We start from the raw sequence: 17,086 nt of genomic DNA, 5'->3' as shown, positions 1-17,086 counted from the left end.
GATAGGGGAATGGCCACCGACCCCATTGACTATAATGTGGTCCGGCAAAGACCCAGTCGCTATGTGGCAAAAATTGTGTTTTTTCTCCGGTTCATACTATGCCAGAAGAGCCTGCCAGAGAGCTGTGCCGCAAATGTGAAAGTAGCCTAACATGTTCCGGGCTTCTATCTCGTGTTGTACTTTTTCAATAAACCGCATTAAAAATTAGTTTCCGAGTGCTGAGGATGATGATCATGGCTGAAGAGGGAGGGCAACTGCTCTGTATATAACTTCTGTGATACATATGTATTCTAAAACGGAAAAGTTAAAGGGGTTTTCCTCAGGATAAGTCATCAATATCTGATCGGTAAGGGTTCAACTCCAGACACCCCCACTAATCAGGCTAGCTCTGCGGCCTCCTCACACCATACATTGTATACATTGCGCCTGGGACAAGTGACCAATAAATGTGATATCACCATGGTCTAGGAAGAGTCAGGAGTGCTCCCAGAGGTGCAGCAGACTCTTCAAACAGCTGATCGCCAGGGGTGCCAGGAGTCTGACCTCCACCAATCAGATATTGATGACCAATCATCAATATTTTACTCCCCTTTAAAGCACGGAATCAGCTATCACATGGCTTTCCATTCAGTCAATAGAGAGTGCTTTAACCCATTGCAGTGCATTGCCATAAGCAGAATGTAGAATACTGTAAACAGAGTATGGAGTAATTCTGAAAACAAGTAGAATTTCTGTAAATGTAATTCCAAAGAATGTAAATTCATTTCTTTTTTTTTGTAAATTCAATTTATTTTATTTTACTATTTGACTATATATGATATGATGTTAGATGGGTTCACTCTTGCAGAATAAAAATATATTTAACCATATTGTTTAACTGAAGAAAATTCAATGTTACCGAACAGGAGAGATGGATACAAATCAGATGTTACAGCTTTTTGGCTTGTGTTCTCCGCAGTCTGGAAAATGTAACGCGTGTAAGTCATTGGCCACTGACTGCCTTAGAAGAACTGTTCTCTATTATTATAACCCACAGTCCTGTGATAATACGAGTGCAATGAATGGAGTGTGTATAGGGAGTGTTAGGGCATGAAACCTAGGTCAAAATATCAGGTATCTCAAGAGGGACGTTGACATGTGATACAATACACAGCACTTGCATACATTGTCGGTGATACTTAGCCTGTTTTCTTTCTGTTCTGTCTAGGCCTGTCCCGGGCTCTCTTTCCTCACTACTGCATCTCCACAACAGACAACGACAACCCATGCCTGCCTCTATGCCTGGCACGCTGCCCAACCCCACCATGCCTGGATCCTCTGCTGTGTTGATGCCTGTGAGTTATTAGTTTATTTGTAGCGATTATAAATGATGTTGCTGTGGTGAGTTATAATGTCATGTCAATCTTGTTTTATCCCTGTTTTACCTTTTTTTTTTTGCCTGTTTAACCTGATTACTTAATGGAATTCAGTACAGTTTGTGATAATTGCTGTGGTACGGGTCAGTTGTCGTCTATAGCCTTAGAATGACTGTGTTGTCAGAAGAGATATCTGTTAAAGGATTTGGACCATGTAGGTGGATAGTGGATGACTACTAGTATACTCATACACATTTGACCATCAGTTACATGTGGGCATACTGTAGTAACCACTTGTCTAGATAAGATCCTAATATCTTTCCAGGACATTATTATTCACACATTAATAAAACTACTACCATGTATAGACATAAAGTTATATTACGAAATTCTGGGCACCTGCAGCCACTTTTAGGGGAAGCTTAGGATCTTTCTTCATATTGTCTACACATTGGCCTCGAAAATAATATTCAGTAATCTCTTGAGCTCTCTCTAGTGGTGACTGAAGGCAGCCAGAATTTTGTCATTTACGGTAACTTTTCTAACAGCTCACTGCGGTCGTGTAGTGAGGAGGAATGGGGACTTGGGACTCTAGTAATCAGTAGGGGTGGGTCACTGCAGTGAGGCCAACAATCATACATTTATAAAGTACCCTATGGGTACGTGATAAATGTCTATTCTGCGAAAACCTGTTTCATACTGAAGCTTTATCACAAAGAGAATTCGTTTTTATATACCAGTGGTACTCAAGTACTTTTTGTAAAGAGCCATATACCTGGGCCTGCTGTTGGGTGAAGGTCTTAGTCGGAAATATGAGGGACAACACCAGTGGCAAATTTCACACCGCAACAATTTATTTTGTTTTTCTTTTTACAATACGCCTTGACCCCTTGGTGTCTCCACACAAAACAGTTTGAAACTCCTTTAATGCCCCTGAGACAATATGATGCCCCCTTAGTGCCCACCTACACATTATAAAGCCCCTAAGTGCCCTCCACAATGTGATTTCCCCTTAAGTGCCCCTTCACAGATTGATGTTCTTCAAGTGCACCCACACAGTATGATGCTCCCTTAAGTGCCTTCCACGCAGAGTGATGCCCTGTAAGTTCCCCCACACAGAATTATGTTTCCTTAAGTGGCCCCTATATAGAATGATGCCCTTTAAGTGCCCCCCACACAGTATAATGTCCCCTTAAGTGGCCCCCCACACAGAGTGATGCTGCCTTAGCTGTCCCCCGTACAGTATGAGGACACAAATACAGTTGAACTTTTTTCTTTTCTCTGTAGCATGCAAATTTCTAATTTCTGCAAACCCCAACCAGATGAATGGGTTAGTTTAGAAATTCTGCCACAAATTTGCACCACACGAGTATACCCTAAAGGTTGATTTATTAGGCTATTTGTATTATAATGTTATACACCCAAAAATCCAAAAGAGAAAATCATCCCTTATCTAGACCAAGTTTCCTATGACAGGTTTTCAGTTTCACCTTATATTATGCACACTGGGCTCCTTTTCTGAGATTTTGGGTGATCACCTCAAAGAGGTTAACATATGATTCATAGATAGAGAGATAGATACAGAAAGATAGATAGATAGTGTAAGGGATCGTCTCTTTTCAGGGGGTCACACTCACAGATATCTTCGCAGACACGATTATAATGTCCAAACTCTTGCTTTATTTCAGACACTTTAGCAAAGCACAGGTTAAGAAGTCTCACCTAGAGAGCCCTGTTCACACATGGAACTCAAATGCGGCTTTCCATTCAGTCCAGCAACCTCCAGGCTGTGACACTTCAATACCTTTTGGGGGATTGTGGCCCAGTAGTCCTCCCGACTCTGGCCTCGTGATCCTTGTTTCACAGGCGTCACTGCGTCCCCCAAAGTTCAGGCTATCGCCTAGCCCACCCGGCTGAGACCACTCACACAGAGCCTCACCAGGACTCTGCTTCACAAGACACTCCAGAGTGAGACACACCCAAGATCCAGTAGCAGGATTAAATAGGATCCCTGGACATGAGCATGCCCTAAATTCCGGACTGGAACCTGGGGAAACAACACCTCAATGTTCACATTGCCACAATACATAGATCATTTTCTGGAAGGAAACATATCTAGCAAAGTATTTCGAGGAACAACCCTAAGTCACTTACAGTGTGGATGTTAACCTGTGGAATGTAAAATACTTTGAGGATAATGGAAGAGTGCTGTTTAGTACATGTATAGTATCAATAGGCTCCCTTCGGGGTATATGGCCACCAGTGCTCTCCAGTGGTCCATTGTTCCCTTCATCTTCCTAAGCGCTCACTCACTTTGTACACATCTGTGTAAGGAAAGAATTCAAAACACAGGGGCTCGTGTCTAAACTTGTGTGATTTCTACATACGCGTCAAGGTTCAGGTTTGGGACACGCACAATGTAATTCCTGTATTAGCAGACACAGTTTATATGTACGTACATTATATGCTAATAGGGGGTTATCAAACATGAGCCATAATCCTCTGTGCTGGTAACAAATAAGCACACAATAGTAATAATAGTCATTTAATCATGTAGCATTGGTGCTTGGCCATTATTCCACCCCAAAAAATTGCCTCTCTGAGACAAAGCTGTTTATAAAGACTTTTTGCTAGCTTAAACAGGAATAGATCATAGCCCAATGATTATGAACATTTAGGGGGTCATTTATTATTCGTAGTACGCCATTTTTGGCGTAATTTTGTCGCAGATTTGGTCGCTAAGGGGTTTTGTAGCCGAATCTGCAACTTTTACCCACTCACGCCACTTTTCCGAGGTGGCGGAAAATGGGGGCGTGGTGTGGACCACTATACGACAAATTGGGGGAGATTTATTAAACTGGTGTAAAGTAGAACTGGCTTAGTTGCCCATAGCAACCAATCAGCTTCCACCTTTTATTTTATAAAGGAGCTATGAAATATGAAAGGTGGAATCTGATTGGTTACTATGGGCAACTAAGCCAGTTCTACTTTACAGTAGTTTGATAAATATCCCCCATTGTCGTTATTTACGTCCTGTGGGGATTTCTTATCGCCTCTATTTTGTTTACTTGGGGTTTGATCAATCCGCGTCCAATGACATACCCCAGGTATTTTGTCTCCTCTAACCCTATAGCGCATTTTTTTGGGTTAGCGGTTAGTCCAGCTTTTCTAATGGAGTCTACTACAGCCTGCACTTTGGGCAGGTGACTTTCCCAGTCGGTACTGTGGATGACAATATCGTCCAGGTAGGCTGAAGCACACCGACTATGTGGTTGCACCACAATGTCCATTAGCCTTTGGAAAGTGGCGGGGGTGCCATGCAGACCAAAGGGTACCACCTTATACTGGTACAGACCCTCTGGTGTGATGAAGGCCGTTTTCTCTTTGGCAGCCTCCATCTGCCACTACCCTTTAGTGATGTCCAAAACAGAAAAATGCTGGGCTTCTCCTAACCTCTCAATCAGCTCGTCTACCCCGGGCATGGGATACACGTCGAACTTAGACCCGGTTTGGGTAGTGACAATGGCTCAGTGACAATGTCATGCTGGATTATGGAAGTGCGTCCGAGAACACATCCATGTTCCTGCTGACGAACTCCCTGGCTTCCTGAGTCTGTTTAGAGGAGAGGCTGTCAGCAATCTTCACTGTGGCAACCGCTTCCCTTACATCAGACTTAGGGGCCGGAACCTCTCCCCCTAGAAAACTCGGCCGCGGGCTATTATCAGTACTGGTCTCCCTATCCTACCACGGTTTGAGTAAATTCATATGTTACACCTGCTCTGGCTTCCGCTGGCCTGTTTGGTGTACCTTGTAGTTTGCCCTGGCTGGTGTACCTCGTTGGGTCCCTGCAACCTAGCCAGTAACTTACTGTCCACTGTCGGTACCAGAACCAAAACCCGATCTCCTGGGTTAAAGATCCGGACCCAAGCCTGCCGATTATACACCCGACTTTGAGCTCGCTGAGCTGCCTCCATATGTTCCTTTATCAGTGGCAACACGGTTTCCATATGTTCCTGCATCTGGGTGACGTATTTAACAACACTTTTATATGGAGTGGGTTGTTGCTCCCACGCCTCTCTGGCTATGTCCAACAGACCACGTGGATGTCTGCCATATAGTAGTTCGAAGGGCAAGAACCCAGTAGAGGCCTGGGGCACTTCTCCATCCAGTCCTTTCCATCCTTAGCTACTACTCGTTTTAACATTGTTTTTAAAGTTTGATTAAACATTTCTACCTCCGTTTGTTTGCGGGTGATAGACGGATGTCCGTATCTGTTTTATATTCAGCAACTTACAGAGCTCCCGCATGACCTTGGACATAAAAGTAGTCCCCTGGTCAGTCAGAACCTCTTTGGGTACCCCCACTCGGGAAAACATCTCTATTAACTCTTTTGCTATGAGTTTGGCCAGTGTATGTCGCAGTGGCACAGCCTCTGGGTACCGAGTGGCGTAGTCCAGGACGACCAAGATGTGTTGGCGCCCCCTGGCGGACTTCGGTACTGGGCCTACGAAATCCATAGTGATTCTCTCAAATGGTACCTCAATAGCCGTGGAACTCAGCACATCAGGCTGCAGCCACTTTTGCAAAAGGTGGAATAAGTCATAATACTGGGGCCTCGCGGGCTCAGTCGGCTTAAACCCCCACTGATGTACCCGCTGGGCCCGGACCAACACATTCACCCCCAGTCTTGACAAAATTTCACCCTTCGGGCAAGTCGAAATGCACCCGCTGGGACTCTGATGCCAGGAAAGGAGCGATGACCTCAGCCCACTGGTCTCAGGGTAGCTTTTCCCTCGTGGCCACTTTCTCATTCATCGCCAGGTAGGTTTCGATGTTGTCTGCGGGTGTCGTCTTAGGGATCGCTGCACGGACTGCTTTCCGGGCATCGTGGATGCTTGGAGTTGCTCCTGTTGTCTGCAAAGCCATCACATGTTGTAGCAGCAACTGGTTGGTCTCTTGCTGCTTATTAGCCTCCCGTTGATGCAGGTTGGTCTCTCACTGCTGCAAATTAGCCTCCATGAGGTCTTTCACAACAGCCTCCATTTTGTCGTGGGGCATGGGTTGAAATACAGTGGGTTTGATGTACGACAGACAACTGTGCCCAACAATATATCGGCGTTCACGCCAGCCTCACTGCGCTTGCATGCATCCTCCACCAATTGTGGGGATTCGCTCTGGTAATTAGGACTAGCGGATGCAGTATAGAGGCAAAGTACACAGTTCTTGAATCAGACAGTGGTGTTTATTCACACATTGGTGTATAACAAAATGCAGATAAGCTTGGTGTTTGTTCACACACAATAAAAGTCACCTGGGTGTTAATTCTCCTGGGTGTTAATTCGCACCCTGTTAGCAGTTCAGCCTCCTCAAGTCCATAGCCTGTTCGCCTTTAGAGGGGCCTGAGTCCTCCAGCCCGGCTCAAACCTCAAATCTCAGCACAGTCCTCAGTTCACAGCACACAGACTCCTGAGTTCCACTGTCAGAGGGAGGTAAATCTACACACCTGGCAGTGCTGGCTGTTTTTTATGCCTGGCAAAACCCGGCCTTGAACATAGGGAGCAGTACTTTGACTACTCCCAGTAAGAGCCGTCCCGGATCAGCTATGACAGCCATGCTAACTCTCAAGGTGACAATTAGCAATAGCTGCTGCTGACACATAAAATACCGGCTCTTACTTCACCGAGGCCAGGAACCTCGTGACACATACCTTCCATCCACGATGATTCCAGGTACCTTCTTACAGTCCATAGAATACTTTGGTCAAAATCATTTCCGTGCCTCACAGAACAAAGCCTTGTGCCGCTGTAAGGTGCAGGTGGACAGGCAGCAAATGGACACAGGGGTTAAAGGGGTTCTGGGATTTACATATTGATGATCTATTCTCAGGATTCATCATCAATATTAGATTAGGGGTCCAACTTCCAGGACTTCCATAGATCAGCTGTACCAAGTGCTATACTGAGAATATTCTTGATAGTAGCTGATAACATCTTCTGACCTATTGGGTACCTGCAGAGCTACATACATTCACTTGCCGCTGAACATGGCACATACAAGCTGTAAAGGCAGACCATGCAGTTTGCACGGGGCTCCTTAAAAGTAGGAACTAAGCCCTGGCTTTGATACCATGTTCCTCCAGACAAGGTTGGATAGATATTGGTTAGAGAGAGTAGAAATTGTAGCAAACATCAGTCCTTTGTGCTCTGGGTGCTACAAAACTGATTACCTATTCTCTGGATAAGTCATCAATATTAAATAGGTTGGGGTCCGACTCCCAGCACTCCTGCCGATCAGCTGCTTGAAGAGGTAGCAATGTGTTGGGACCGCTGCTTCCGTTTCATAATTACCTGTGCTTCGTCTCCTTTGTAGAGGTGGTGCAATGTAATTATAACTGCTCGTCCCATTGAAGTGAATGGAACGAACAGTTGTAACTACACTATACTGTCGCTGCAAAGGCCTCCCCATATGCTGGGCCCCTCACACTGAATCTACTTACCTGGCTCCCTGCGCCACTCCTGGTCCCCGCACCGCCGCAGCTCCTTCTTCCTGTGCGCGGATGAAAACAAGCGGTGTCAGGGGGGAGCAGACAATGGCAGGTGGTGACTAGGGAGGCTCGTCCCCGTGACCGCATGCCATTGGCTGCCCCACCACCGATACGGATGTTTTCATCCACGCACAGGGAGTAGCAGCTGCGGCAGTGCAGGGACCAGGATCGGCGCAGGGAGCGGGGAGCCAGGTAAGTAGATTCTGTGTGAGGGGCCCGACCTATGGGGGAGCATTTGTTAGTCTCAAATAACCCCTTTAAGCTTCTATTCTAATATTGAGTTGCTTGCATTACTCGACTTGCATTCTCTCCTGTTCCTGATTACAACCTCAGAATATCCTTTTTTTTCTTGCCTGATATATATTCTTGTTCCAATATTGGAAACATCTTCATAATGAAAACCAATTATTTTTATTAGACTTCACCGAGGGGTCAGGAGTTTTTTTGATATAGCAGCAGCTTGTCTTTGTTCTTCTCTTAACACACACGCATATTATGTCCTGCGTTCATTTTGCTGATTAACATGGAACCATCCTTTGTCTGGTCAATTTTAAGTAATAGCAATAGGGTCTTTGTGGTATAGAAATCATTTTTGGAATTCTTACTGGAAATGGGAAACATATCATGCCGTGTTGGGAGAGAACTAATTTTCCCTTTTTCTTCAACATGTTCCTCCCCCCTCCTTCTTTTTGCACTTAGAAAAAAATGTCTTTTTTTTTTTTTTTATGCAAACCACAAAAAGAGATCAGCACTAAGTTGACCTCTGTTGGGGCTATCAAATTCCACTGTGCAGATGTATCTCTCGGTAAAGCTAGCTGACACGCCTGATTCGCAAGGCATGACAGTTTATCAACTCGCAGATTATGGAGCCATGCACCATGACTGCAAGAAAAACCTGTAAAATAAAAACATCTCTAAGAAATATAAAAGGCAGGGAAATAACTGGTGAAGACCTTTTCAGTAACAGCTTAGAGCATGTGATAAAAAGGATTATGCATTTAAAAGCTTTTAGCACTAAAGTTGTCCACTGATAAGAATGAGTTTGTTTCGCTGCCATGTTGATGGCTATTTGTGATAAATACTGTAAAGCTAAACCAGTCCGCTTGTCACATCAGCAGGCCAAGGAGACCAGAAATATGATCTCCTCTGCTTTCCCCTAGAGCCTTCCTTCTAGTAACATTCTGGCAGCACTTACCCTTTTGTAATGATCAAATGTATCACAAACCTTCACGTTCTGATTACTTTGCAAAGAATATACCATTTTCATCCTTGGGAAAATGCCATAAATTTTTATTCGGTTTCAACACATGCTTTTAAAGCTGCAATTTCTTCTATAATAAATATATATTGTTTATACAATGTACTGGATGCTCTACTCTCGTTTTTTTTTCTGATAAGATTTATTGCCTTATCTTGGTATGAGTACTGCTTTTCACTATCTTTATTTACCTTTACTTTTCTGATTTCTGGAAAGGAGCCAATGAAATTGTTTATTCATGCTCTGTGCCGAAACACATAAAGGTGGCCATACAACTGAAGTCTAAAGTTGATCAAAATGGATGATCTCAACCAAAACTATCATTGGTTGGGGGAAATTAAACAACGATTGATTATTTTAGTCGACCGATGACAGACCGCCTGGAAAGAAGTTGGCCATGTTTGAAATTTTCATCCTATAGTTGAATGAAAGATCTTCTGTTAGAAGATTGTTCTTCTTTTACCCTATGACATTGAACATGCATAGCCAGTTTCAATGACTGTAACAGGCAATATAGACTAAAATGTGTATGGCTGCCCGTGCTCAACAATCATTCACCAGACAATCATTTGTTCAATAGTTGATTAGCATACATCTTTCTAATGTTCTGGGCCACCTTAAGATGAGGGTGATCATTCAAAGTGCAATAGTACTGTAAAAAAATAAAGGTTATTAGGCCTGTCTCAATAACCTTAAATTCAACACTAGTCATAGACTTGTTTTATGGCAGGCATTTCCCATCTTGGTTGAGATCCAATTTCTTTACTGGTGCTCTTAACGACTTGGATAGGAAAATAAATTATCCTATGTGATATTGTTTTCTGACAGCTTTGCTTTATACATTCATAAGATGAACATACCCAAAGAGTCACCAGTAAGATAATCTAAGTTGGCCATACAAATTAGCTGTAAGTAGGTTGATGGTTGAACAACCACTGAACAAACAGTCTTTGCATGTAGCCATATGTTTCTTCTTTATACAATTGAGGGCTTCTGTGCGCTGAAGGTTGGGCCTAGCCCCTAGGTGGACCTCATCTCCTCAGATTGCCATTTCTGGCCATGCCTCTCAGTGCACGGAAGTGCTTATTTGCATAAAGAATAAAAGTCTTAATCGTTTTGATAAGCAGGATTAACCCTACAGTTTACCTGGTTTGATCAAATTGATCCAGCTGGCAGGTGTTCTTTAAAAAAAAAGTTTGTATTCTCAAAAATGTGTGCAAAATTTGTGCCTAGTACAGTATAATTTTTTTATATACTTCATTGGAAGTAATGGGTGATCTGAGGACATTTATTGCTTGCTATCAGCAATGTTTGGGATTTTATTTTGATTTTCTTAATTAAAACTAATTCAGTCTTGGCCCTAATAATTTCATTTTCCCCCAACCCCTTTGAGGCCAAAAATGGTTCTTGCCAGTTGATATTTTATTGAGGAAATATTCGCACCCCAACAAAATTGACATCATAAGTGACAGAAGTTGAATGAGAAAAGCATTAATGTTCTTGACCTTAATGCTGCTTAGTTGTAGCTCTACAATTTTATTAATATATTACAGTATTATTAATAATTTACAGTACTATATAATACAGTCCTAAAATATTGTTTTCAGAGATTACACCTTATGCTTATATGGAGTTCAATACTAGGACCACAATACTGTGACCTCCCACAGTTCAACTGATCCAAACTCATATATCACTATAAAAGACTACAGAAATCCAACTTTGGTTCAGCTGAACCATGGGATGTTCAGGTGTTGTTGCTGTAATACAGATACTATCATTAGGCTGCCTTTTGGATGTCTGAAAGTGCTCCTACTTATATAATTCTATTGAGCCCTATGATGTAAGAGAAAAGGCTGTGATATCGGGATATATGGACTTTAAAGAGGTTTCCGGTTTGCATCAACGTCCTTTACAATAATCATTTATGAAGGTAGCTGTAATTGTGTAATATATTTATTTCACCTTTATTGCTCCTATTTCCTGTTCTAGGTTGTGGTCACATGACCATGTCCATGGAGCTATTTCTTATTTCCTGTGATGTCATGTCCATGGGCGTGTCAAAACAGCAACAGAAGCAGTGATAGGTGGTGTCCATGTAACTAGCTGGGTGGGAGGAGCTATAGACTAGCTGGACGTTGTATCTGGGCTGTGCTAGAGCTATGGCAGAGAAAGGAGAAGTGCATCATGGGTTTGGTTGGATGTAGCAACATAAGGTGATGCATACAGAGTATCTAGAAACCAAAGTGATTTGTTTACATGAGGAAAACTGGTCAGGAGAGTCCAAATTGGGGAATAAAAAGAAAAGCATGGTAGAGATGTACATGAGGTAAGCAACTACAGGAGCATATATGTTAAAAACTATAGTAATACTGAAAAAACCCTTAAGTAATATCTTGTCAAGTCAGATCTCTGTCTAACTCTAATCAATAAGTACCAATGTATTGATAACCATCATAAGCACTTGCACATGGTCCTTAAATGCTTTTCTTCAGGATTCCTAATGGGACCAATTACACAATTAAGCAAATTGCATTGTTCAAGCTATGGAAAAACAAAGTGACAACTGTGCTGGGTGCCACAAGCCTGTGTACAAATGTCCCACAACCACAACTGGTGCACAGACCTCTCCCACTCTTGAAATATATTCACTAGTGTAGGCTAAGACCCAAAAGTCAATCAAAATGGATCTATCTTATCAATAGATGTGTGACAAGACATCATGGACTTTCTTTTCTCAATATTTACTCTACTCATTAGTTCAAGGGGTTTTCTGGGTTAAAGATCTTGATAACCTATTCTTAGGATAGATCATCAATATCAGATCGGTGGGGGTCCGACACCCATCACCTCCACCGGGCAGCTGTTTACATCAACTGCTGGAGCCAGAACTAACATAAAGAACAGAGTCAACAGCACAGCTCCGTTCTCTGTGTAGTGGCTGTACTGGGTAACCTCAGCTCCTATTCACATGCCGGGTGTGTCCCCCACATGATCCGGTTTTGATGACCCATCCTAAGGATAGATCATCAATATCTAAAGCTCCTTTAATAGTACAATGTATCCTGAATAACGTATTGTTTTACACCACCTAGCATATTGGGCAATATCAGATACATCAAAGGAAATAAAGTACTATATAACTAGCGAGTGACATCTGCTTTTCCTTGCAATGCTAAATTGGCACACTATACACTAGCTAAGACCTTTGTAAGGATGCTTCTTGGATAAAATGCATTATGCATTTTCATATGTTTTCAAAACGTAAATAGGGGTCTATGTACCCCACGCTTTCTTATTTGGGATTCAGTGGGTGTATGTTACAGTTTTTCTCATATCCCACACAGATGGAAAGACAGATGTCAATGAACTCCAATATCATGGGGATGCAGGGACCCAATCTAAGCAACCCTTGTGCTTCACCTCAAGTCCCTTCAATGCACTCAGATGCCAAAATGGTAAGAAAATGTAAAGCTGTTTTCATTACTACAGATTGGAGTATGTGAAATATAGACCTGATCATGTATACTGTGCTGGAGTAGAAACCTGCCCCCCTAGCCCCAGCTACAGAAAAAGTTTACACTGACGTGGCTTTTAATGTCCAGTCCTATTGGGCTCCGTTCACACTTTTATTACAATCAATTATATAATTGTCATCTTTATGCAATTCATCCTGTTTAATTGATGAAATAATGGGAATATGAACCTGTAAGTCTGAATAATATTTTACCGCGAAGAGCCTACACAGCGTAGCGATTAGCTCTGTGGGCTTTCTACACAGTGTGTGGTTGAATCTAATTGAGTGGCTGCGTCTCAGAACATAGAGAAAAAATGTACTATAGTAAAGGTACAAGTAGCATTGGCATGGCAAGGAGGTCTTGCTGGAAACTGATTCTACTTAAGGAAGAATTGGCAGGAAGGTAAGGAGACTTCAGACAGTGCTCCCTAGAAAAGCAATGGTTACATAGCTATCATCAAAGGAAGAAAATTACAGAGTCATATTGCATTTTCTACCAATGATGAGGTTCAAGTGATGGAATCAAATCTGTCTACAAAGTGTTAGGGTACTTTCACACTAGCGTTTTTCTTTTCGGGCATAGAGTTCCGTCCTAGGGGTTCAATACCGGAAAAGAACTGATCAGTTTTATCCTAATGCATTCTGAATGGAGAGCAATCCGTTCAGGATGCATCAGGATTTCTTCAGTTCAGTCTTTTTGACTTTTCAGGACGGAGATAAAACCGCAGCATGCTGCGGTTTTATCTCCGGCCATAAAAACTGAACACTTGCCTGAATGCCGAATCCGGCATTTTTTTCCATAGGAATGTATTCAAATTGCCGCATTGACAGATCCGGTATACCGGTTCTGCGCATGCGCAAACCTTTAAAAATGTGAAAAAAATAAATACCGGATCTGTTTTGCCTGATGACACCGGAAAAACGGATCCGGTATTGCAATGCATTTTTCTGACTGATCAGGCATTTTTCAGACTGATCAGGATTCTGATCAGTCTGAAAAATGCCTGATCAGTCAGAAAAAATTACATGTGGTTGCATACAGGAACTGCATGCCGGCATCAAACAACACAAGTGTGAGACTACCCTTTTCTGGAAGGCATATAACCAAATAATGGTCGACTCGATGCATGCAAAGAAAACAGGGACATACACAAATTCTTAGGAACCTATAGTGACCCTCAGAATGGACCCCAAATAACTTTGCCAACGGTTTGATGCCTTTATAAATGTTAAAGGGTTCTCCAGAAATGAAATAAAATAAAAAAAATGCTTAGAATTCTACAATAATAAAATAAGCAATACTCCTCTTTACTGATCCATCGCTGCTCTGGTTCCCACACTTCCCAGTTCCCGACCGTCTCTGTACTTGCTGGTCTCTTTCCTTATTGATATGTACCCTCTCGCCCAATAATTGGTCTTATCAGTGAATCTCTATAGCCAGTGATTGTGTCAAAAGGGACCAAAAAGTATAAAAACCAGCTGGGGATCTAGGAAGTGTTGACCGGGAACACTGGGGGACTGGTAAGAGGAGTATTACATCTTTTATTATTTTAAAGTATTTTGAGCTTTTTAAAATTAAAGTCGTTGGACACAATCACATTTTAAGTTCCAAAATTCTATTCCAATTAATGTCATAATATATCTGTATAAGGGACTTCTTTTTTGTGTTTTCATAAATTGATAATTCTGGCTTCATGCAACCACCACTAAGTGGAGCTAACTGTGTATAGATTTATTCAGCTGGGTTTGACTACAAAAGGAGCAGAGGAAACCTGTTTGCAGTGAGCTCCCCCTAGTGGCAGCTGCAGTTAGCTGTAATGAGGGAAAGTAGTTCAGTGCCAGCAGTTGCAAGACTTGTCATTGTAGTAGGTATGCCACTGCATAAAAATATTTCTACACAGACTGTAGGCTAGCTATACAGTTTTTTAAATAAGCGTTTTTAATTAGAAAAACACAAATATAGAAAATATACATGCACCTTAAATTAAATTTGTAAGGGATCGTCTCTTTTCAGGGGGTCACACGGGTCACACTCACAGATATCTCACCAGACAACAACGGATTTTCATGTCCAAACTGTGGATTTATTTTGGCACTCTTCTCATAAAGGATAGTCCGGTTATACATCATTGGGTGGGGTGAGGTTCCCGCACCGCCAACACCTAAAACACAAATAAATAAACTCCTGTCCGTCTAGGCACTACCTAAACAAAATACGTCCCTACCTCACTTGTAGAGCACAGTTCACACATGGACATCATATGCGGCTTTACTCAGCCAACAACAATACAGCAGCCTCCAGGCTGTGGCAATTCCAGAACCTTTTGGGGGAGTGTGGCCCAGGAGTCCTCCCAACTCTGGCCGTAAAACCCTCATTCTCTAGGCATCACTAGATCCCCCAAACCTCAGGCTATTCAAAGCCTTGTGGCCCCTCAGTCCTCCTGACTGAGACCACACACAGAGCCTCTGCTCGCTCTCACAGAGCCTCTGCTCGCTCTCCCTCCCCAGACTGACAAACTGGGAGGCGCTTTATGCCAGACTGAGCACCTCCAGCTGGTCTCACCTGTGGTGGACTAGGGGTGTGAACCGCACTATCCACTCCTTCCTTGCCTCTGACCTCTGTGAGATCTGTCACTATCTCACAAATTGTACAGGAAAATTCTAAAATGGAACGGAATGAACTTGTGTAACTATGTATATAGCCCTAATGGATTCACTAACCATCACTGCATTTCATTCATTTTAATTATTATTTCATGGAACGCCGACCGCTATAGTTATACTTGGGAAGGAAATCAGCGTTTTCCACATAATATAAAATTCTAAAAAAAGACCTTTGAAATGATACTACAAAAACTCTGAAACATGGCGAAATATGAACATTTGGAAAATGATCCCATCACATTTGATTTTAATTTGATGACTTGAAATTGTTTTGTTTTTTGAGACGTGGAGAGCAGAGACTCTGAGTTAAGTAAGTAGTTTGTTACCATGGCTGTATTTGTATACTAAGAATTGTTGAAAGGTTGTCAGCAGCAATCAGCGAGCGGCAAATAGCTTGGAACGTTATAGTACGGGGCCTTTTGTGTTGAGCGCACAAGTGTAGCTACTCAGGAAAAATGTCATAAACAGATGTGCAGAATATTTTCAGAATTCTATTCAGAACGGGCCAGGGAGAAATATTTTTTGTATTGTCATAGAAATCAAACACTGTCTCCAGCACATGTGGAAGTCTAATTGATATTTTATTGCCATTGTTACTAATTACAGTAATTGGAGAAATTGCACTTTAAGACGTTATTTAAGGTCATACAGTACAATTAAAACGGGCTTTCCTCCTTAAATGAATAGAGTTCTGAGTGCATACATCTACCCCTGCATGCGTTATTTCCATTGCTTAGCTTTCCATTTAGCTTTTAGCACCATTTTTTATATCATACGTTGAAATTGCCTATTGTTGTTATCCAGTCATATGATTTTGTGGAGTAAATAGGGGAAGGGGTTGTGTCATCTAGGACTTTGATAGTATATCGCTAGGACAGGGGTGCACAACCTGCTGCCCCCAAAGCCATGGTTTGCGGCCCCCGTCCTGCTGGGCAGAAACACAGCTGATCCTGCGATCAGCTGTGTTTCTGCCCGGAGTGCCGTGCAGCGGATGGATCACAGGTTTTGCTGCTGCACTGTAGCAGGAGTGAAAAGGGTCCCCGGCTATTGGTGAGAGCGGGGAAGCCAAGGAGAAGACAGAAGCTCTTTATCAGCGCTTCTGCCTTGCTCTGCAGTGTGGACCCGGCAATAACGTGATCGCTGGGTGTCTCGGGGGCAGAGGAGCGCAGAGCTGCAGGGTCAGTAGGCCCAGATCAGCTCTGTCCTGGTACAACCCCCCCCCCCCCCTCACACCCTCAGGAGGCTGGTTTCCCTGTATAACTGGGGCTCCTTTAGATGTTACAGTTACAGTGGAAATAGTACAAAAAAGTCACTTATTGTCTCCCAAAGGTCTTTCAGTGACCTCTTGGGGACAAATTATGTGGTAAAAATATATTAAAAAAAATAAGTTAAAGAATTATTTTTTTTTTAAATGGAAAACTAAATAAAAAAATTATAAAATATAAAGAAAAGAAAAGAGAAATAAAATATGTGGCACAAAAAAAATTGAAAATTATTACAAAATTTAAAAAATAAAGTACAATAAAAAGGAAAAAGTGCTAAATAAAAGAGTGTTCACTGTCCTGCAACAGTCTTTTTATGACCCCTTGGGGGGACATATTATGTGGCAAAAATATATTTAAAAAAAATATATATATTTAAAAAAATTATAAAAAATACAAATAAAAGAAAATAAAAATTCGATGTGCTGGCCATGGAATACTGCTCTATTCAATTTATAAAACGCATGGCCACTTTCCCACCACTTT

At 42.2% G+C, this 17,086-nt stretch overlaps 1 protein-coding gene across 2 annotated transcripts in view; it reads left to right on the top strand.

Annotated features, from left to right (window-relative positions):
* The window catches only part of CREB5 (cAMP responsive element binding protein 5), a 505,301-nt gene that overhangs the window by 383,894 nt on the left and 104,321 nt on the right, over positions 1–17,086 (top strand). For both annotated transcript variants that reach the window (XM_040433574.1, XM_040433575.1), the window contains exons 6-7: positions 1,208–1,334; positions 12,505–12,615. In XM_040433574.1, the coding sequence (XP_040289508.1) occupies positions 1,208–1,334; positions 12,505–12,615 (238 nt within the window). The remainder of the gene's footprint in view (positions 1–1,207; positions 1,335–12,504; positions 12,616–17,086) is intronic.

The sequence above is a fragment of the Bufo bufo genome, chromosome 5 (assembly GCF_905171765.1).
Source record: "Bufo bufo chromosome 5, aBufBuf1.1, whole genome shotgun sequence".
Taxonomy (NCBI): Eukaryota; Metazoa; Chordata; class Amphibia; order Anura; family Bufonidae; genus Bufo; species Bufo bufo.
This window is presented reverse-complemented; position numbering and strand designations above follow the sequence as displayed.